Source organism: Molothrus ater, chromosome 3, assembly GCF_012460135.2.
Source record: "Molothrus ater isolate BHLD 08-10-18 breed brown headed cowbird chromosome 3, BPBGC_Mater_1.1, whole genome shotgun sequence".
Classification (NCBI taxonomy): domain Eukaryota; kingdom Metazoa; phylum Chordata; class Aves; order Passeriformes; family Icteridae; genus Molothrus; species Molothrus ater.
The window spans coordinates 27,800,060-27,822,563 of record NC_050480.2 but is presented as its reverse complement, the minus strand read 5'-3'; the positions used below and the strand labels follow the sequence as shown (position 1 = coordinate 27,822,563).

Genomic DNA, 22,504 nt, shown 5'->3' with positions numbered 1-22,504 from the left:
GTGGGGCTCTCAATCAACTTCTGCATGAAATTAAATGAGAGAGAAAAAAGGCTGAAAATAAGACAGGCATTTCTTGTAAGAAAGTTTATGTGACTGTTGTAGTCCCACAAGTGAAAAAATAAGTGTTGGATTACTTAAGACAATGAAATTAGAGTGTTTAAACCATTAAAATGGACCAAGGAAATTTTGGCACTGAAAGACAAGTATATGAAGTGATTTCATTCCCACCTAAACACGTAAGTTTTGCCAGTTATTATTTGTGGCAGGCAAGGAGCATATGGGAGACATGTTCTAATATTCCATACAGCAGAAATTAACTTACTTTTACACAAGCTATTCTCTCCCATATATGGCCCTGTTAATGAGTTGTTAGCTGAGCTTTTAAGACCAGCCCAAGCAAACCTAGGAATTGAGGATGTTGTGATGTCTGATAATACCCTGTGAATTTTCAGTCTCACTGGTATCCAGTGGCTGCTAGTTCTTTTCTTGCCAGTGAGATAGCTGTGATGGCAAGGAAGAAAAGCAGAGACAGGACCATTTTGTCTATGACTCTGTTACTTTTGACCCAAGAGTTAGAAACATAAACACTACTGTGACAGACTGCAGCTAGTCATTCTTGTCCCTGCCTGAGTAAACTAATAATAAAATACAACCCTCTTGCTTTAACAGGTACACTATTCTCCTGAAAATTACACCTACAATATACAAGTAGCTTTGGACTTACTTCACAAAGAGGTAAGACAAACTTTTCTAGTATGTTGGAGCAGGGATTTTCTATTCTGTTTGTAAAGCAGTCACTCATAATTGATTAAGAATTTATTTCCTTGCTTTCATCTGCAGAGTACTACTGTATCCAGAAGTGTTTGCTTACAGGAAAATCTTTGTGAAAGGCAAAAAGAGCTGGTAAAGCTTTTTACCAAAGAAATAAGAACATTCTTAGATCTAGCTGATGTGCTGTGGACAAATAATATCAAAAAACATAACAATGTGGAGCAAACATTATTAACTGATTGGAAAATGTTAATAATGCTTGTTCTTTAAACTTCAAATAAGTATATTTTTGTGGTCATTAGAGAGATTCTGATATTCAACATGAAGAAGGATGAGAATACTTGAAGAGTTAGCAGGTGTCTAGGTCTTGCTGACACCTCTAACAACTTGTTTGGACCTTTTTGAAGCCATCATTTTCAAGTGACCAACTATCAACATTTAGAATAGAACTAGGCAGTGCAGGCAGGGGCTGTAATTTAGTATTGCTTGTGTGGGGAATTAATTATTGAGAAAGTACTTTGAACACCTCTGTCATAAATAATACACAATGCTTGAATCAGTAGGCTGCTACCAAGGTCTGCTGTGGCTGTGTAGGGACAAAACCAACACTCTGTTGTGCTCCAGGAGTTTGCTAAGGATTTGTTTGTCCTCTTGGCAGGTTCCACGGGCCTATGTGAACCTGGTGACGATGCTTTACATTCCAAGGCTCCGGGAGCTGCATCAATCGAAGAACAATAGCTGCCCAAAGCTGATCATGAGGTCTGCAGATCATTTATGTTACAGCTCTCATTCTTGTTCCCAGAGGGCTGCAACGTCTTTGTTGCAGTTTTTTCTTAAAGGGAAAAGGATCTAGTATTTTCTTAAAGGGAAAATGATCTAATATTTCATGCTACCAAACATCTTTCTCTGTGCTTGTCCCTACATTTTGGTTTCAGCACAGCACTTAGAAGAAGCTGTCTCTGTCTCTGAGCCCTGCTGTTATTGTTTCTTATGAAGGTGCCGCTTTTGGCTCCACACTTACCCTGCAAGTGAGCTCAAGCCAGAGCAGAGAAAGCTCAGCTGGGCACTCTTTGGTGAAAATAGAGAAGACACTAAGATACAAGGTTTTCTGGTTGTAGTTACAGGTTTACTTTTCTGCATTTAAAACTCTCCCTCTCCCTTCTGCAGTTTTCAGTCTCTGTAATCTTATTGCTGATGATTAGTTTTATCTCTAATTAGTGTCTTAAGTAGATGTTTTGGATGCTTCATTGTGCCACCTATTGCATTGTGGCTCAACAATCCTTTCCAGATCAGTGTTAGTCCACTACTGAGGTGGCAGGCCTGCACCCTGAGTGGACTTTTGGTGACTAAGATAGGGTCCAGCATTGTCCCCTGGAGTTGCTTCTGGCAGGACTTGCTTGTTTTCAGAAAAGCAAGTCTCTGCTTTTCTGGACAGATGGGGAGAATAACTTTGTCCTGTGAATGTAGGCAGCCACTGGTTTTGCAGGAGAGAAGAGATGCAACCCTCTTGCTGTGGCTTCCTTGTGGCTGTCAGTGGAAAATTTGGTTTGGAACTCAGGGTGCTGGTACTCCCAATAGCCAGTTGTAGTTCTTTAAAAAATTTTATTTATTTATTTTTACAAAGGTTACTGGCTAGAGTACACAGGTATCTCAAGGCCCTAATCATTGGACAAGGATAGTTAGCAAAGCCTTAAAGATTAGATTGTCTCACAGTAGCTGTGATCTTTCCACATAATTTCAGATGCCATGCTGAATTTCACATTTGCCTGTCTGGCAGCAAGCCAAGTTTACAGGGTGATAAGCAGAGCCCATGTGGGACAATAAATGCTGTTCTACTGAGTAGAAGAACCACCTTAAGGAGGATTTTGATCTTGAATGTCTTTTCTTTTTATTCTGAGAGTAGCAAACAACCTAAAGAGAATATGTGTCTACTAATGTTGCCTAACATGTGTTTATGAAACTTCTGAAAACACAGTTTAGATTTGTATTGTTCTCATATAGATGTACTGTGGAGGTAAAAGCTTTTGTTAGTTGGTCTCCATTAAGACAAGTTGGGACACAGTAGGGATCTGTGCATATTTTACATATATCAACTGCATCTCTATAGGAGGTATTTCTCTAAGAGCTCTCTCAGGGATGTTTTACTGTGGTCACACTGTCAGGATATTTGAAAAGAGTCCTTCTTCTAATTTGGATTTCTGAAGTAGTGATGGGGCATGCCCAGGAAGATGGAATATCCCAAAAATATCTATGTGCTAGAAAGATCAAAACCTCAGGGGAGGGATAAAGGTGGCCAATAGGAGTTCACAGAATCTTAAAATGTCTCAGGTTAGAATGGCTCTCTAAGGATGGAGAATTCTGCATCAGTCCTGGTGATTGTTTTGGTGCTCTACCAGCCTTGCTGTGATACACACTATAACCTCTGACTTTCTCAGCTGATTAGAATGAATTTGTGGCAAAAAATCCTCCATCTTGAAGGATGCTTGCACAGTTCTGCTGAAGCAAAGCATGTTGCACAAGTGTACTTGTGAACAGTTTTTTGGGGTGGGTTGGCCTCAGATGCCAGTCAAGCACTCCCACAGCTGCTCATTCTCCCCACCCCAGCAATGGGGAGAAAACAAGGAATTTCCTGTGAGCAGGAAAATTCATGGATCAAAATAAAGACCAGGAAGCCACCTACCAAGTATCATTGCAGGCAAAACAAACCCGATTTGGGGAACTTAATTGTGTTTATTGTCCATGAGCATAAACATTTAATTACTGATTCTGGTATTGGAAATGAATGAACAAAGAAGTTGAACAGTTAAAGCATCTGTCCTCCCTCCTTCTCAGGTTCAACCTTTCTCCAAGCATCTCTCCCGACCCTTGTTACTGCTGCAGAGTACCCTCAGCCCCTTCAGTCAGGCATGGCTTGGGGTCTGGATCTGGTCTCTCTCTGCCCTCCTTCCTGCTCACTCTTGTCCTGTGCTCCAGCATGAGTCCTACACTCATGTGCATCCACAGGCTGTGGTCCCTTCCAGGAGTGCCTGTTCTGCCATGGAGCATCTCTTGCTTGTTCCTGCTGTTGTTCTTTCCTCTCTCTCTCTGGTGTTTTCTGCCCGTTCTTAGGTAGCTTTTCACAGACACAGCCACCAGCTTGGCTGAGGGGCTCAGCCATTCCCTATGGCTGGTTTGCTGGAGCTGTGTCCAGAACAGGCAGCCCTGGCCCCTCCTCACAGAGATCACTCTGCTGCTGAAGCCTTGCCATGGGCACACAGTGTGGCTTTTGCTAGCATGGAAACTTTTCCTCACTTTCTGTTCATTAATTTATCCCTAATAAATGTGTTTCTGCTCAAGAATTGGGGCTATGAAGAAACTCAGGGGTGAGAGGTAATGCTCTCATTCAATGACCTTTCACAGAAATCCCTCTCAGAACTTTTAATCCTGCAGTTTATCAGCTTGGAAGCAAGGAGGGAAAAGGAAGAGCAAATCTCAGTGCCATGCTCTTATCCCACAGGCTCCTGTGCCCATGTGTCATAAACCCTAAGAACAATTCCAATGAGTTAAAGAAGCTGATCTACTTTAACAGAATGTATCAGGTAAGGCACATTGCATTTGTTAGAAATGTAATATCATCCTTCTGTTGATCAAGGTGGGCTAATTTGAAAATGGGGGACGGTTTCCACTTATTTTAATGATGTATTTGTAGTGGTGATTGTAAAAAGTAGGATCAGGATCTTTACAATTCTTTTTCACTAAACCAACAAAACAGATGAGAAGAATAATTGTTAGAGCCATAGAAAGAAGAATATGTCAGAGAGGCAGCAGTTTTTTGATCAGTTATGTTATTGAAAATCAGGTTAAGTCAAACAACATGTTAACTCAGGAACAAGTTTTCAGGCACAGTGTGCCAGCCAAACCAAAAACACTTTGGTGGTTCTGGAAGGACATCTTTTTGACAGAAAACCCAATCCCTGAGCAGGCTGCCAGTCCTTGTCAGTCAGGCAGCCATCCCCAGGCTTCCTCTCTGTAAAGAAGCCCAGGATGGGTGTCTCAAAAAGGTGTTTGCATTGGCTGCCTGGCACAAGCTGGAAAGGAGGGAGGGGCAGCCCCTGGGTGAGGTGTTCAGCTTGATGAGCTGAACACAGAAGAAGGAACAATGACTTTTCTTTTACTCTTTAGGAGGGAACCCGCCGGTTAGTGGAGAGTGGAAGGTATGACACGAAGGATGATTTCACAGTGGTTATGCAGCCATTTATGACTAATATTGAAATGCCAAAAACACAGGTAAAACTAACAAGAAAACCACACCTGGTGCAATGCCACTGACTTGTCAAAATTGTTTTAGCTGAAAATGTAGCTAGCAGTTTCCTGACATAGTAATTAATAATTATATTCAGTTACCATCTAAAATTGCATGAAATGTTTATGGAATATGAGATACTGGGCAACAGGAATACAGACCTTGATTTGGGGCACTGCAATTGGATAGCCATTAAGTAGATATTTTAGGTCAAAATCTTCATCAGGAAGCACTTGCTCTACATTCCCTATACATCAAGTCCTTTACAGTACTTTGGTAAATGACCTTTGGTATGAAAACTCATATGTTTCAAAGGACTGTAATGTGTAAATCTCAGGGGAAATCAAGAAATTGATATCTCTGCCCAGGTATTCTGTACTCAGAGTCACAATGTATTCCTTATTACTTTGGGAATACTGTGTTAAAGAGTTTTTAAAGTCTTCTTAGTTCTGAGTTACTAATGTTTCCTGTTCTGGTTTAATTCTGTTTGCCTCAGAGGCCTTTGCAGATACTTTGTTTAGAAGTCAGCTGAGTTATCTCGCTGGAAGAGAGAAGACAGAATACACAGCTTGTTGCATATTTGCTGCCTCTGTAACAGCGCCTATCTTGTTTTCTAGGAGGGGTGGCCAGATGAATCATATTTTGCCCCAGATTGTTTCCACTTCAGCCAAAAGACTCATTCCCAGGCTGCACGTGCTTTGTGGAACAACATGGTAAGATTTTTAAAGGTTGTGTTGCTCTCTCCTTGTTGACTTCATCCTGCCCTTGGCAGCAAAAACGCCCAGAGATCTACTAGGTAGCCATATATTTTCTGACTTGTGTTTACAAAGGGAAAGAGTGATCATATGAAGAAAGGTGACCTGAATTGTTAGCCCAGTCATATCAAACCAGTAAATCTCGGGGTATGTTAAAGCTGGGTGTGTTCAGGCTGTGTCTCCCAGGAAGATGACACCTGCCAGGCACATTGACCAGCAGGCCACATTCCAAGTATGTGGGGATTAGCCTCTTCAGCACACAAGGAAACAGTGCATGGAGCAGCTGCCAGCATTGCCCTGCAGTTGTCTTGCTGTGCTGCAGATGTGGTCTCCAATGACTGCACAGCATCACCCATTGCTTTCTGGTACTCATCTGCTTTTCCTCTGTGCATCCCCTTTCCCCCCCCAGCTGGAGCCTGTAGGGGAGAAGACAGATAGTCAGAAGATGGATGATGAGCTTGTCCTCAAATGTCCATCTGAGGTAAGTTATAAGGCTGTCTGTGTTTATGTGGAGGTGGTGGGAGTGGCTGGGGGTCTGTGGAAGCCTTTACCCAGTGCCTGGAGCTCTGGCTCTGTGAGGATGATCTGCTCCTCCCCACACAGTCTATGCCACTGCCGCCAAGAGCAGCTTGAGAGCTCACCCAGGAGAGGATGGAGGGCAAACAGGAGTCAACTTCCTCAGAGTCACGCATCACAGCTGGCTAAAACACAAGGGAAGGGTGTTTGGCCTACGTAACCGAGATCATCAAGTATCCACACTGAATGGCAGAGCTTCAGTGGGGGGAAACAGAGCAGTGTTGGTACTAGTCAGGATAGCTCTGCAGGATTAACTGGGAATACCTTGCAGTGAGGCCACAAGCCTCTTGTGAGACACACACAGTGGGGTCCCGAGGGTATTCTTTAACTTTTGTTTTAAAAATATAACCCAGATTTACACTGTTGCTACACAGATTTTAAAAAGGCCTTTTAGTTACTTATTTATGTATTTATTTTTAATCCCTCTGTTTTATTTGTATCAAGCTGCTAATCATCTACAGACATCTGAGAGCCAAAGTTTGGGGAATGGAAATCTCCACGTTTTCCTCTGTTGCTTTGCATTGATTCAGTTTGCCTTGTTTTGTAGGCTGAGCCATTCCTGAGGACATACAAGAACAGTAATTACACATACCCTAACCAAACTGCAGTAAGTGTTAACATCACCATCCCACCGTTGCTCTGCTGCATCTGTTCCTGTGTGGTAACCAAATGAGTTATGTTCTGCAGCACAGGGGAAATCAGTCTTTGGCCAGAGGGGCTTGGGAGGCTGAGTGCATGACATAGAGCAAAGAAGTACTCCCTGAGTTGGACAAAATGCATCAGAAAACACCTGTAAGAACACGTGCCCAAACAGCACTGCTATCAGTACAGGGTGTTGCACTCTTCTGAGCAATACTGAGCATGACTATTGAGTTGGGCAACCAAGACCTGTCTAGTTAATTACAGGCTGAAGAGGCTCCAGTTTATCCACCTGGCCTCTGCTGGGAAGATGCTCATTTCTACTGACTGTATTTGCCAGCCAAATGCTCTTCAGCTTTCTTTTTCTCTTTAGAATTATGGAAGCCAGCTGCCATGTGAGGATAGGTTTCCATCCTCCCCTCCTGCAACTTCAGGTAGTCTTGCCTGTTTTATGTTAAGAGGTTGAATTACCTTCAGCTGTCCTTCAAGATGAATGTTAATTTTTGGCCGAAATGGTTGCTGGACCTTGAAAAACATTGCTCAGAAAGGTTGTCATGTTTTTCAGCAGATGCTTAACAGATGCAATGCCACACTGTCATGCAAGGTAGCATCCTGACTAAGTAGCTTCACTGAACTCACTGACAGTGGAGAGCTTCAAAATAACTTGTGATGAAATGCAGATTTGAGTGCTGACATAGCTTATAAGCTATTCCACCTAAATGTCATGGAAAGAAACTGGAAATAGAGCTTCATTCATGTTAGTCTGGAATTTAGCAGTATTTGGTTTTTCAAATAACTTCATGTTGTCTTTTCCTTAGTCTTTTGAAGTCTTTAATGTGCTGCTCCTGCTTTGTATAATTCTGCATTGTTTTACCTTCACTTTGGTGTTGGATATTGTTTGCCACTTACTGGTATTTGCTCCTTGCTCTCCTGTCTTTTTGGTAGCAACGTTGACCATTGAAATACTGAATAATATGCATATGTTGGTGCTACAATCACAGGAGATGAGCTAGAAAGAACTTCTAATTTATTACTTGGGTATTGCAAAAACAATATGACAGAGCATCACAATGACAATGGCATATTTCACATACAGTAGAGGAAATAAATAGCTATTTCCTAACCAGGTTCAACTGTATCTCTTTCCTTTGCAGTGCACTCCCTAAAGCCAGCTGATGTGAAAATTGTAGCAGCCCTTGGGGATTCTTTGACGGTAAGAAGAGGGTGTTTTTACTGTTCTCCTGGTAAAACTACAAACATGTGCCTGCTCCAGTGGAGGGGAAATAGCTGTTGTACCCAGAAGCAAAGATCTGTTAATTCATGGATTATAATAGATCTAGCAGCCAGATTAAGAAAGGTGGTGTCAATCTTCCAACGCTCCATCCCCTCCCAACACGTATTCACATGCTTTTGAACTCGGGCAAAAACACAGGCAAATCCTTTAAAGAGGTACCTAGGTATTCTGCTGGATTGGAGGCAGAAGAGATCAGATGTTGTTGAAATGAATGGGACATAGCACAAGGCTTAGGTTACTGTGCTTTTCAAAGTTTTTTTCTGCATAGGAATGAACTGATGAGCCTGTTTTTCAGCCTCAGTTCTTTCAGGAACAGAATGCAGCTAAGTGGTTATGGGTAATAGCATTTTAATAATTTTAGCATTAATGAGTTATGGAAGTCTGGGGTCAGAGCCCTCTGACTCAATGCACTTCAAAAGATATTCAGTCATTTTATTGTACCTGTTTTAACTCTTAATTGGTTTCTTGATCATGATACAATTCTTGCTGCTGCTGATTATCTTTGTTAGTCAAGAAGGAATATGTTTCAAAATCTGGACATCCTATATTCCAGTTATGCCTTTCTGCCTTATGTTTTCATACTGGTCAAAGATTGAAATTATACAGCCAGTCAAAGGAAACACACTGGACAGAAAGATGTAATGGGAACATAGGTTTCTCTGAATCTGAGCCTTAACAACAAACACATTGTGTGTACAAACTGTGAGCCCTTTACAACTCTCTGGCAGACATGGTGCTACAACTCCTACACACAGGAGGCTACTGAAATAAATAGAAGCATTTTGATATAAACCTGCAGTATTAATAAAAGAAATACATTCTGTATATGGTCATGGTTGCTGTATTGTAATATCTAGGGCCCTGCAGTGTTTCTGCTTCTAAGTATACTCTGTAGGAACTGGGAATAGAATCTGCTTTCATAGAACATGCAGTGGTGTATTGCTGTCTTAGAGCTGCACTTGGCTTGTACATAGTTATTCTGAGCACCAATCTCCTGTTTTTTCAAGGAAGTTTATACATAGAAGAAAATGTAGCGTTGTTGTTTAATCTAAGGTGGCAGCAAATAGGCTGCTTAGTACTGTACTCAAGTACTAACATGCACCTAGATTTAGAATGAAATTATACAATCACTGCTGTCAGGAACTCTGCTGATGAATTCTATTTTATGAGGCTTGTAGTTACTAGCTTGCCTCTTTCTTCAGGGTAAGTGTAGAGAGTGCCTCCTCCTCCTTGCTCCAGTTCTGCTATAAATCTTTCAATTTAGCACAATGGTTTTCAAACTGGTATGTATGAGTTATGGTGCTCCTTTCTGATACATGCTTATTTTCTCTGCTGAGTTCATGTAGTGCTTCATACTATTAGCCATTTTGTGTGTTTGATTGAGATGTTTTCATCACTGTTGACTAATGCAACCATAAAAGCTGTTTAGCTCATTTAGACCAATGTCTTTGTTCCACAGCTCCATCATACATTTTGTGTCATATATACAATATGATTCTTTTAAATAATTTTGAAAGGTATTGTTGTATCCTTCAGGATAAAGGTTTGGGAAAAGTCAGGCGCATTTAAAGCTTTGGAAGACATCCACTCAATTAAAAAGTAAATAAAACAACTATGTAATTCTATTTAAATTAGTAAATTGTATTTGTTTATGTATTTGTATTACTAGTTACTATTGCATTAGTAATTGTGCTTTAATTTCATTTGGTTAATGAAAAACAATGTCTAGGCTGGTTCAGGAATTGCCTCAGATACCCTCCAGGATGTGGTCACTCAATACCGGGGACTATCTTGGAGGTAAGTCTTCAGCTAAGGTGATGAAGAGATGTGTTTTAGGTCCTTCAGCTGTCAGAAAGCTGAAAAAAAGGTTACTTCTCAGGCTAGTGCTTCTTGAAGGTGTATCAAGATTTTGTCATAAGGGTAGCTTTTTTTAAAGTGTTTTCAGCAGTGGATTTTAAGCAAGCTTTTTGAACTCTCTCATGCTTTCATTTTTGGCTGCCTGCAACAGTTTGTATTTATATGTTGGGATGTCAGGTTGGAAGTCTACAAAACAAGTCAGAACTGGTTGGTTTTAGGACTTCTTCTCAAAGTTTTCTATTTCTGAACTTTTTGTAGTGTCATGGAAAATAGTTTGTTTGGCCAGAGAGCTTTTGCCGCATATAGCAACACACAGTCATAAAAGACTAAATTGTTTTGCTGTTGTGGTGTAGCTCTATTGATATTGACTGAAGCAGTTCTATGCTGTACTAATACCTCTGTGTAAGCTGGAGTGTGGCCTCAGTATGTCCTGTCAACACAAAAGCTGGAGAAACATATCCCTGTGCAGAAAGCAGGAGGAGTGAGGAGCTATTGCTGAAGTTCTCTTGTCACTCATGGGCTGTCTGTTTGATGTTGCCTTAGAGGGGCTTCATGAGGCTGGAATGGGCCTCAAAGCTGACCTTCTAATCTGCAGTACTTAAGTAGGAATTAAGTATTTAAGTATGAAGCTATGTCAGGCATTTTTCTGCCACTTGATAAAAGACTGACTGTACCCCTGTGCATCTGCAAGAGCAGTAAATCTTTCTGACAAGCATCTTCACCTGTTCTCCCCAATAGCACTTCCACTTCTGTTGTCTCCATGGATTCTGATAGAATGATAGTTACCAAATTAATAACCCTTTGCTTTTCCCCATGATATGTAGCAGGTTTTCACTTTTTTTCTTGCTCGTATCCAGATAAGAGGTGAGTTACTGGGATTTTTCTTTCTCATTTTAGTATTGGAGGAGATGAGTCGTTGGAGAATGTGACTACTTTACCTAGTAAGTAAATGCTTTGCTAGATATAAATGGCAAGATTGAGGAGATGCAGTGGACTAATTTCTGATATATTTATAGAGAGCTTTTAAGTATCTCAAAGCTGCTTAATGTAACTAACAAGAACTACCTTTAAAAGAAACAGTATGCTACAATTAAAAAATAAAAAGTTGCCTTCATCAGTGAAGCTGAGAACAGATAGAAATTCCCTTACTTTCTTTTCCCTCTCCCTTTTCAACTCTTTGGTGAGTATTATTTGAATTTCTAAATAACCTTGCTATGTCTGTGGTCATGGTGTACTTAACATTTGCTTTTAATAAATATTCCATCACAATTTTTCCAAAAGAAATATTTGCATAGAGTAGGCCTCTTTGGTAAATAAAGCTGCCTACTCATACATGTAACCTGAAGGGAATAATTTTAAATTTCTCTTCACTGAAACTTGCAACTTTACATAGCTCTGTCTATTGCTAATGTAGAGCCACTTGACTTTCAGTTTGGATCAGCTGTAGTAATAAAATTCCATTCAAAGAGGGCCAGTAAACTGTTCTTTTGTGTGTTGATCATTATTTTAAGCAGAATGTAACAGGAATATAATTAGAATAAACAATTGATTCATTGAGTCCTATTACATTTGATAAAGCCCTCACTAAAATGTGGTTAAACTTGGTCTTTGAGATTAAAGTAGATTTTATAGTTTACAATGTGGCCATGTTCACTCTCAGCTGTAAGTTACTCTGCCAACTTCCTTTTGGAAACTACTATGGAGAACATGGTGTAACTTCATCAGAACCATGCACCTGAGGCTTTGTTCTTCTCATTTGTCAGTAGTATGAGATTTTGCACAGCAGTGAAGCAGACCCAGATGCTTTAGCTGAAAACCAGCTCCGGCTGGGCTGAAGGACCCTTCACACTCGCTTCACAAAGTCAACATGATATGACTGATAATTTTGTTTTAGGCTTTAACCACTACAACATGAGAGAGAACTGCACACTGTACTCCCTAATTCTGCTTATCTTATCTGCTGGTGCCAATGCAGGGCACTGCAAGTACGCTGCTGTCTGAGTCACTGCAGCTGGTGACCCCTCTCCCAACTGCTTGGTGAATCCATCAAGGTTGACTGGCGGCAGCAGCAGCGGCTGTGCTGTCAGAGAGCAAAACTGTGGCAGTGCTGGTGTGCTCTTCTAGTCCCTGCAGGCAGGGAGCAGCTGGAGTCTTTTTGCCTTCATTGCCACCTCTGTTTTTCAGACATCTTTCAAGAGTTCAATGTTATGATCACGGGCTACTCAACCGGTATTGGGAATGAGAATGATTCCAATGCATTCCTTAACCAGGCAGTTCCTGGAGCACTGGCTGAGTATGTAGCTTTTTGTTTTACTTTTGTAGGTGATGGATGCTTCATCTAATTGCCTTTCAACTGTCTCATGTGCTGTCACAACTTGCTCAGAAGAGCAAGCAGAACCAGTTGAGTTAGAATGGAAATTGGCTCAAAACATGTTAAACGTATGGGTTTATTTCATAGCTGAACTTTCAAATGAAACTAACAGTCCTCCTTATGAAATCCACAAACAAGAAACTGGCAGAAACAGTTGGGAGATTTCTACTCTTCCTGTTCAACATCTATTAATTTATCTATTTATCAGTCAGTAAATCTCTGAGAATGTGAATGTTTTTAGAACCTAAACATGTAATGGATTGATAAGAGAAACTAGGAGTAAAACAGGATGAAGTCTTACGTAATTCTTCCCTCAGGTTTCTGGATAAGCAAGCAGGAAAGGACAGGAGAGAGATGGGAAAAAAACCAGTCTAGAATCTTAAGAAAAGAGAATTACTAATGGTCATCCATGGGTTTTGGTGCATTGCAGACCTGATGCAGTTGGAGCCAGTTCTGCCAACATAATAGGGATTGTAATGTCTTGCAGTCACCTGAATTTGGCTCTTTGCTTTTAGTCACACCTGGGAAGCTGCATGAGTTGAGCTTTGCTATATTGCTTATCCTAGAAATCAATGGATACTTATTCAAAGTCAGTGCTGTTTAATTAACAGAACAGATGGCTGCTTGAATTCAGTCATAGTTTGAACACAGAGTCTGGCAGACCATGCCTGGATTTGACATTGTGAGTTGCTATCACCCAGACCTTAATTTGTTCAAAGAAAAATTCATCTTGCTTCCCAAAGGAGTCTTGGAAGTGAAGTTCAGAAGTCAAGAGAGGTGTTTGTGTTTGCTGTATCTAAGCAAAGATTATTAGGATTTTTCAGGTTTTTTTTTATTGCTCTCCTGTAGGCCCTGTGTAACTTCTGATTCATTCTGGTAATCTCAGTAAATACTTAGATTTCCTGGCAGAAATAGGTTGCTAGGTCCCCTGCTATATCCTACAGCCCCCACAGAACTGAAAGAAGGCATTTTTTTAATCTGATGATGACCGAATGTAACTGTGTATGTCAGTGAAACATGCTTCAGCCATCAATGAGAATTTATTAACATACTGCATGCAACATATATTCAGATTACCTCCAGTTTTTGCTTGTTGCATGAAAGAGTGAGAGAGGTGCCTGTCTCGCATTCTTTATCAGCCAAATCCCAAAAAGGTTTAATGGGAGGACTTAAAGCAGGATACACAACCACTTAAGTCACCATTATGACTTAAGGAGCTTGTATCAGCAACTGAGGCATTGCTATTAAACAGCTATTTGTTAGCTGTCTGAAATGAGTTGATGGATGCTAGTCTAATGAAAATGGCCTATTTCATCGATACCAATTAGTTTTCTTTCTTCCCCTGCAAGTGACTGGACTGGATAAACATGATGAAATTGAGCTGTCTTTGATTGGTAACCATGTTTTCTAAATGTTCAGCAAGGAGACACAGACAACAATCATGCCGGATTTCTGCTTGTCTTTCTCTGTCTCATAACTCTCTGCAGAAGGTTGTGCAAAAGTAAAGTCCTGTAAAATACTATTCTTGAGCCCTCAAACACTTATTTTGGGGTTCTGTCCTATAATGTTTTGGTTCTTGATATACCTGAGAAGATTAATTCATCCTAGTCAAGTACTGAAATGTTTTGCAACATAAGGAAACATTTCTCCTGCTTTAGATATTTGACCCTGGAATGTTGATACAATTCAGCATTTATTCTTCATCAGCCAAAACCATCAATTTTTCACTGATTCACAGGGCAAAAAAAAGTTCACCAGCTAATGCTGGTATTTAAGAATTGTTACCTGGTCTGTCTTGCTTTATCTGGAAAGTGCTTTCCAGGGGTGCTGGGACATTTCTGAAATCAGATAATTTTGCAGCCTTACCAGCTTATAGAAACCAGGTGTAAGGGTTTCTTAAAATTAAATTCATGGCTGCTTTGAAGAGCTCTTTATTGAACTAGACGAAAATGTAGTAATGCAGGTCTCATACAGCAAAATGTTCCTAAGCCTATCTGCATTCATTGCTTAAGTACATGATAGAGTTAAGGATAGAGCTGAATAATGTTGCTGAAGCAGAGCCTGGTTGAGGTCTCTAATTTCATGTGGAAAAAAAAAAAGGAGGTTAAGAATTTAAGAGTGAGAGGAGAGAACAGGTGACAGGAATTGTGAATATCTGTATTTCCCATTAGCAAACTGTATTTCCCAATTAGCAATTTCCCATTGGTCAAGATCTAAATTTGGTTGAAACTGCAGTTCATGGATGGATCATTGCTGGCACTACTTCATTCAAGATGTTATTGGATCTTGCTGACTGCATTGGCTCAGGATGCATCATCACCTCACTGACTGTAGGAGAAATCAAATATGCTGTGGGACTGTCAGATCAATAAGTGGTGTTTTCCTCTGTGTCAGTATTGTAGATGATGTCTAGCTAAGGGGTTTCCACAGTAAGTGCAGAAAAAAACTGTGACCACTTGTGGCTTATGATAGCTTTGGGATATAAATAAGTAGGTTATGACATTGGACAAGGATAATGGTGATAAGAACTACTACGTGCACACAGTGTCTGTGTCACAAGCAGATGTATGACAGGGCTCATTCCTCAGCAGATGCTCCCATGCCAGTGTTAGATCAGTATTCAGCTGGATGAGGGTGGTGAAAGACCTCTCTTTTTCCTACAGTAAACAAAGCCTTGCAAAGGGGAGCTAAACTCTGGTTGTCATAGAAAACAAGTGTCATGCTTATTAACGTCAGCTGATATGCTCCCAGAAATGACAGACAGCCAGTGTCTCTAACAAGAGCCTGGAGGGAGATGCAGCTCATTCTGAACCACAGACCTGCCTGGAAGGTCAATGCTTTCTGATCCCATTCTCTTCTCTTCCCTATGCATATTTGAAGACCAGTCTGTCAGGGCAGTCAAACAAAGCTGTAGCACTCAGCCTAGGTAACACAAAACTTACTGTACTTTAGATATCTGTCTGTCTATCTATCCTAGCCTATCTATCTATGTATGCTATCTATCCTATCTGTATATATATATATATATATATGTACAGAAAAAAGAGAAAGAGAGTACTCACCTGGCTGTTGGAAAACAGCAAGGCTGTCATCTTAATTTGTCTGAGTAACCTTGAAGGTTTCTTGGATTTTTAATTACTCTGGAAAAGTTGTGTACACATAGTGTACAGTTATGTGCTGTAGGTGCAAGCTCCAAAAATGAGGAGGGTGTGCAGAGTGAGCTCTGAAACCTATGTTTTTCAGGGGCATTGTGGGATCTCAGCACATCGTTCCCGATGTCCAGAGATGCCAGGAGAACCCTTGGGGATCTCGGAAATCCTGGAATGTTGCCAGGAGTGTTTGGTGGCTTGATTTTGATCCATCCACAGAAATAACAAGAGTTTGAGGACAAGAGAATCACTTTAGAGTGAAGGGTGTAAAAGGGACACATTTAGAGGATGAAATATAGACTTTAAGGTTTTTGGTACAGGGGGGTTATGGAGACAAGATGGAGGGATCAGGGCGTGTCTCGTCCTTCTTCTTTCTTCTTCTTGTCCTCCATCTCCTGTGGTGATGTTGGCACTTGGGGATTGGTTTATGGTAAAGGTGCACTTGCTAACATGGCTGAAAAGCATTGGAAAATAAAGGTAAATATTATGTACGTAGATATTAGTATAAAAAGACATGACCGCCCCGTGGGTGGTCAGAGAGTGCTGTGACTGCTTGCAGATCAGACCTCTGTTGGGCAGACAGAAAATTTTGTAGATAAGAAATAATAAACAATCCGAAGACCGAAAAGCTGAAGAGTCCAGACTCGTCCTTTGAAACGCGTGCCACCCAAGAACCACACTACCCGTGTCGGGGCAGAGACAGACAGCCGAACCGACAGGGCATGTTGCACAAGAGGTCAGCTAAGTATTGGGATTGGGGATTCCTGTATTTTAGTCTACAAGGAATAGGTTGATAGCAGCCTAGCTTTACAGAGGCCTTCTGCTTACAACTGTTGCCATATTTGGCTTTTCAGCTGTTTTAGGTGCTAAGCACTGTAATGGGAGCTGAACTTATGGCTCCAGATTAATTACTGAACTTGAGTAAAATCTGTATTCATCAATAATATAATATAATCAAGTTTGATTTGATGTTGATTTTATTACCAAGATGTGAACCTGTAATTTGATCACAGCAACATGAGTATTGTACTGTGTCCTCACTCAACCTTTCTGATATCTGTCAACTTGATTTAAGATGTCTGAAGCATGGTAATGTTGATCTCTCAATACAGGTGTTACTTTCACTCACTAGTTCTCCTTCTTTCCAGGCACTTGCCAGCCCAAGCAAGAAGTCTTGTGAGTCTTATGAAAACTGATCAGGTGAGTTGTCTGGAACCCCTTCAAACTTACAGCATGAAGAGGTGTTGCTTCACACAGCAGATGCACCTGCAATGACACCATGTGCATCTCACAAAGGTAAAGAAATTCAGACTTGTTATTTTCTTCTTTATTGCACAGAGAATTCACTTCAGTGCTGACTGGAAGCTCATAACAGTGCACATTGGAGCCAACGATCTGTGCATCTATTGCAAAGACCCTGTGAGTAGTGACACTGGTTATCTCCAGCTGTGCTGTCAGTGCAGAAACACCTCAAGGGAAATCATAAAGCCTTCACAGAGATAACATGAGTTATATATGGGCTGCTGAATGTTTTGACAGAGGTTGTAGCTGGAAATACCCTGATATAAAAAGGTACCAGCAGCAGAGTAGGATGGTTTTGTTTTCTCTGGCTTACTCCAGGATAAGAACCACTGCTTTGACTACTGTTTTTTGACTGTAAGCAAAAAAGGGAAGGGAAGAAATGCCTCACTCCTCTGATGTGGTAACTGCTCTGCTCTAGCTTGGCCTCTTTAGACATCCAAGAATGGCAGTGGTAGTTCAAAGGGATGCCACCCTACAATTGTCATGACACCATTACTCACAGTGTGGGGAGGTGCTAGGACTGCTGAGGTGTACATATGAGGGGAGTTGCTGCAGTCTTATTTGAATGTTATGCTTCTCTGGATTGTGGAGAAGCTTTAGGGCTGCCATAAGGAGGCCATAGGAGCTGAGTGGGCAGGCGACAGGGAGAGGCCACCTTTCACTGCCAGCTCTCACTCTCTTGCCTTTAATATGCTCACTTCTTATGAGCATTTTCAATTCTCCTGCAACCCCTTGTGCTTGAGAAATGTGCTTCTTCTGCAGGAGCCTTGCTAGGCATCTTTGCTGCTGCTGCCAAGTTTTATAGCTTTATTTATAGCTTTGACCTTGACTAGCAATGATTTCACATAATTTTATGAGAGCTTATCAGCTGGCTGTGAGCATGCTTGTGGTTGCTTGGTTTATGCTGTTCAGCATGCATTCAGATTGGGTTCCTTCCTGCATTTGTACATGAAGGGCCCGGTGGATTTGGGTTAAATATGCTGCTACTCAACAAGGTTTATTTTAAATCCAAAATTTCACCGAGCCTCCCTACGTTTTGGATTAATTGCTATGTTAAAATCCCCAGTCTCTAGAAAGAAGCAAGAACATTCTACTGACCACAGTGTTGTAGGGCAGAAAAGGAAGTGAATTAATGTGATTCTCCAGCCTCCCAGCCTAAATTCCTTGTGTCTCCATTTGACAATCTCTTCTGTTTCTATCAGGATCACTACTCAGCTGGGAATTACATCAAAAGGATTCAAGAAACTCTTGATATTCTGCACAAGGAGGCAAGTACTGTGAAATTATCCCAGCATTCTAGCTCACACTGAGACATGACTGACTGATGCTAGCTCTTCTGTTTGATTTTGTGGTTTGGTGGTTTTGGTTTTTTTTTTTTGCATTCTGGTACAAAACATATGCTGTTGACTTGTACAAAAAACATTTTCTTTTGTCTTGTCTATCTGCAGTAGTGAGATGCAGTCTGAAATGACAGATAGTAACATTGAGCTATGGTATGGGGAAAAAAAATCAAAAGCTGATTTGGGGGAGTTTGTTGCTTTTTCAATCTTTTTAATTTTTTGTATCCTTCCAGTGGTGGAGAAAGGGAAGTGGTGTCAAATGGCTGGACTTTGGGGTAAAATAAATGCACTGTGGGCTGTGTAACCAGCCATTTTCTTCTAAACCAAACCTTATCTTTCAGGTTCCAAAAGCTTTAGTGAGTCTGGTTGATGTGGCGGACATCACCGTTCTGAGACAGTTATTTGTGGACCCTTCAGTTCAGTGCCCCACTTACTTGGCAGAGTAAGGCTTGACTTCTTTTTGTCCTGTTTGTGTTCTTATTTTGTACTTCTCTCATAATTTGAACTGATGTTTAAAGGTAGCAGCACAGTCCTGTGGACTTCTTCCCATGCAGTGCTGACATCACCCTGCCTGATGGCATTTCCTTCTCTTGGCTTTAACCTGTTTTCCATCTCTAGAACTGCACATAATGTACACCTCAGAGGCTAGGGTTAAAGTTACTGGAACAGGGTTCTTCAAGATGGGGTTGAAATGCACAAACATTTAGATTTGCAGGCCTTTTATTGTGATGTTTTTGAGGAGCAGACAGGTTTCCCCTGTTTCAGAGGCTTTAGTGCAATGGGTAATTTGCATTCTTTGCTGACCTTCCAGACAGAGACAAATTCTCTATCTTGGGAATGCAAAAGGAATTGTTGATTGGAAAGGTGTCAGCTCAGAAGTAAAACAGGCAGTACATTTCAAAATACTGTTTTCTAGTTCCCCAGGGGCTCTGGTGTGCACCTGTCAGTCTGCAGGGCCTTTGGATGCCAGGGTGAAATTAATGAAACAAACTACACAGTGTGCACTACTTTGATATATCTGTGTGTGAAACCAAAATTACTTAAAGAAGTATCGTTCCTGTGGGACAGAAAATAAGATTAAGGTTTGAAATTACAATAGCAAGGACAATAAGATGTTTTCACAAAAACCTAATTGTACAGATTCCCTTATTATATCCAGGTCATGAAGGTATTGCATGACAAAGGGTGGTCTCTGTATTATCAGATGTTTGACTCTCTCTGTTCCTGTTTTCTCCTTTGACGTCCCCCACAGTTATCTGTGTAGCTGTGTTCTCACAGGAGAAGAAAACTCAGAAAATTTCACAATGGTGAGAGATGCCATCAAAGCTTACCAGGTATGACTATTAAAGGTGGTGCAGTTACTTTATTTCCAGTAGAGGTGAGCTCTTGATTACCTAGCAACATATCATATCTGTTTTTTACTCAAACTATGAACTCAGCAAGAGCTCATTTGATGCTATCCAAACCTATCATGTGACCAAAACTAGCAGCAGAGGTCTTCAGAAAAATGATGTTTCCTAGTAGAGGTTAATTGGTGGGAGTTTAGTCACCAAAACCCTGTCCCTGACAAACAGTTTCAGCATTGTGTTCCAACCTTCTCAGCCCCTTTGCAGCATCTCAGCATTCTTTTGCCAATGGCTGTGGCTATTTAAGTTCACAAGTAAAACTTCCTTTTGATTCCAGTACTCTCAGAAAATGTAAACAAAGAAAATAGTTTTGATGCAGAGATGTTGAAGTATTGCTGGTGGTTTTTGATGCAGAGATGTAGTTGAAGTATTGCTGGTGGTTTTTTGTTTCTTGCAGCTTGGCATTCAGAGACTGATAGAGTCTGGCAGGTATGACACTCATGAAAATTTCACAGTCGTCATCCAGCCTTTCCTTCAAAATCTGAAGGTTCCTCTTGATCAGGTATGATCTAAAGGTTATTTCTGCATTTAAAGGACTAAGGATGGGTATCTTCCCTATAGAGACTATATTCAAAATAGTTTTGTTTTGTTCTGTGCTTTTCTTATGAGAAATTGCTGGGTTTTGGTATAGTACAATGGATTTCTTCATATAGTAAGCAGTTCTTAGTTTTATGTATTGGTCTGTCAATATCAATTGCCGTTTTGGAAAATGAGTCAAAACTTGATTTAAGAGGTGTGTTTGTGTATGTTCTTTGAAGTACAAAAATAACAAAAATATTTTTCTTCCTGAAAATATGATAAATAAAAGACCAAGTTATTTAGTTGCACTTCTTAAAGCAACATAGCTGCATTGCTTGGTGAGGACTACGGCATCAGCTCCCCTTTGTGCCACATGACCAATTTTTCTGTGTCTGACAGAAAGGGAACTTTAGCTATGATCTCATAGAAGTTTTATGTAGTTCATATGTTGATGTATATCTCAGTTCCTTGAATGGCAAGTTCCAGTAACTGTAAATCTAGGAAAAGACTCAAACTTTCACTAGAGGTGAAACTATTTTCATATGTACCTGGAGCTGAGAGGAGTTGGAGCAAAATACTGAGCAGCGATTACTCTGGCATAATTGAACTGGATCATTCTGAAAATGTTTGCAATAGCTGGTGAAAGTTTGAAAAGTTAAGGTGCTGCTGTGGAAAAATTAGCTTCACAGGCCTCCTTTGTTTTGTTTGGGTGAAGCCTTTTGTTTGTGCGTGAAGCTGGTGCCCATGAGAAGTCATGGCGATTTTGGTACTGAGGGTAGGGAACACAGAAATAAAAACAGAAGAAGCAAAATATTTCTGAACTTTTTTTGTAGTCTCACAAGGATTAGTTCAGATTGTAAGAAGTTCAGGATGCTCTTTCAATTTCTTATCTCACAAAACATTCAGATGTTCCTGAACTGAAAACTCTGTCTCTAAATATGGCAAAAGATATGATGCAAATTTTGGTAGTTGTCCTCTAAAAAGCAAGTCCAAACACACCGAAAAAAACCTGTTCAACTTTTGAGGAAGAAGTGCTCTGACCAAAAATACTTGTTGCAGTCATGTGTGACCCTAATCTTAGTTTTCATGTGACAGACAAATTTCCAAACTCCATTTCCTCCAGATCCTCCAGTACCTGTATTAACCCTTTATTAAAGTACAGTTTTGTTTAGAAAGGAGACTGCTCTGGTGTGCTTGGCCAGACTGGCTGCTTTCCACCAAACACTTACTTGCTTCTTGATCCTTTCAAAACTCACAGCTATGCAGGAGGTGCTGTAGAGCATAATGCTGCTTGCGGTTCCAGTTCTAATGACAACTGGAACCAGGGAGAGGAACTCATTGCAGAACTTGAAGAGGAACTGTACCCGTAATTGAAAATTGTGGTTTTACTGCTTCTGAATGGATCTGCCCATGGAGGCACATAATCATCTCTAGCTAAGTGTTTCTGGTAGTTCATGGGTCTGCTGAAGTACAATTTGTGTTGCCAGATAATGGCAGCCTTTCTGCAATGGAGCAGGGAGAGCAAGTAGCATGGATCTCTCTTTACTAGTTCTGATTTGGCCTCAGCAACTCCAAATTGGAAGTATGGGGATTTTTCTACACTCATATGTCCTTTATGCTTTTATTTGTAGAAAGAAAAACCAGATGTCTCCTACTTTTCTCCTGACTGCTTCCATCCGAGCCAGAAAGGCCATTCTCAGCTTGCCAGGGCTCTGTGGAATGCTGTGGTAAGCTGACAGGCTCTGCATACAGTGAGATCTTCACCTAGACCTGACTGCCATTAAAATATCTCTGTAATAAGCATTGCAATTAAGTCCTGAATAACTCTGGACCTTGTGTTTGTCTCTCCTTAACTAGTTAAATGCCCTCTGGCTTCGGCACTGCTCTCTGCCTAGAACCTCTTGGTTCTTAAAGTGTGTGGTGAGGAGAGGGGTGCTCCAAGTGCATGATCACAGTCATTTTGTGACTTCAAGTCCTCTTCATCTGTTTTTATGCAAGGCAGAATGGCATTTAATAGGGATGATGTTTCTATGGGCTGCTATGGGAAACCACCAAATAAAGAATTGTAACTGCATATGTCAATTTAAAACGGATTACTTAGACATTTGTTTTAAATCCCTGTGTTGTTAATGTCTCATTAGGAATTAAAGTGGCTTTAATTCAGTTCAGTTTCACTACTTTTGGAAATGAGTTAAGCTCAATAAAGATGAGTCACTAAAGATTGCTTAAGCAAACTCATTTTA

At 40.7% G+C, this 22,504-nt stretch overlaps 1 protein-coding gene across 1 annotated transcript in view; it reads left to right on the top strand.

Annotated features, from left to right (window-relative positions):
- The window catches only part of PLB1 (phospholipase B1), a 77,803-nt gene that overhangs the window by 31,468 nt on the left and 23,831 nt on the right, over window positions 1-22,504 (top strand). The window contains exons 25-43 of the mRNA XM_054514462.1: window positions 670-735; window positions 1,430-1,530; window positions 4,268-4,349; window positions 4,933-5,037; window positions 5,671-5,766; window positions 6,218-6,289; window positions 6,932-6,991; window positions 7,397-7,457; window positions 8,178-8,236; window positions 10,047-10,114; window positions 11,072-11,115; window positions 12,359-12,467; window positions 16,843-16,894; window positions 17,033-17,113; window positions 18,199-18,264; window positions 18,678-18,778; window positions 19,589-19,670; window positions 20,140-20,244; window positions 21,893-21,988. Of these exons, the coding sequence (XP_054370437.1) occupies window positions 670-735; window positions 1,430-1,530; window positions 4,268-4,349; window positions 4,933-5,037; window positions 5,671-5,766; window positions 6,218-6,289; window positions 6,932-6,991; window positions 7,397-7,457; window positions 8,178-8,236; window positions 10,047-10,114; window positions 11,072-11,115; window positions 12,359-12,467; window positions 16,843-16,894; window positions 17,033-17,113; window positions 18,199-18,264; window positions 18,678-18,778; window positions 19,589-19,670; window positions 20,140-20,244; window positions 21,893-21,988 (1,506 nt within the window). The remainder of the gene's footprint in view (window positions 1-669; window positions 736-1,429; window positions 1,531-4,267; window positions 4,350-4,932; window positions 5,038-5,670; window positions 5,767-6,217; window positions 6,290-6,931; window positions 6,992-7,396; window positions 7,458-8,177; window positions 8,237-10,046; window positions 10,115-11,071; window positions 11,116-12,358; window positions 12,468-16,842; window positions 16,895-17,032; window positions 17,114-18,198; window positions 18,265-18,677; window positions 18,779-19,588; window positions 19,671-20,139; window positions 20,245-21,892; window positions 21,989-22,504) is intronic.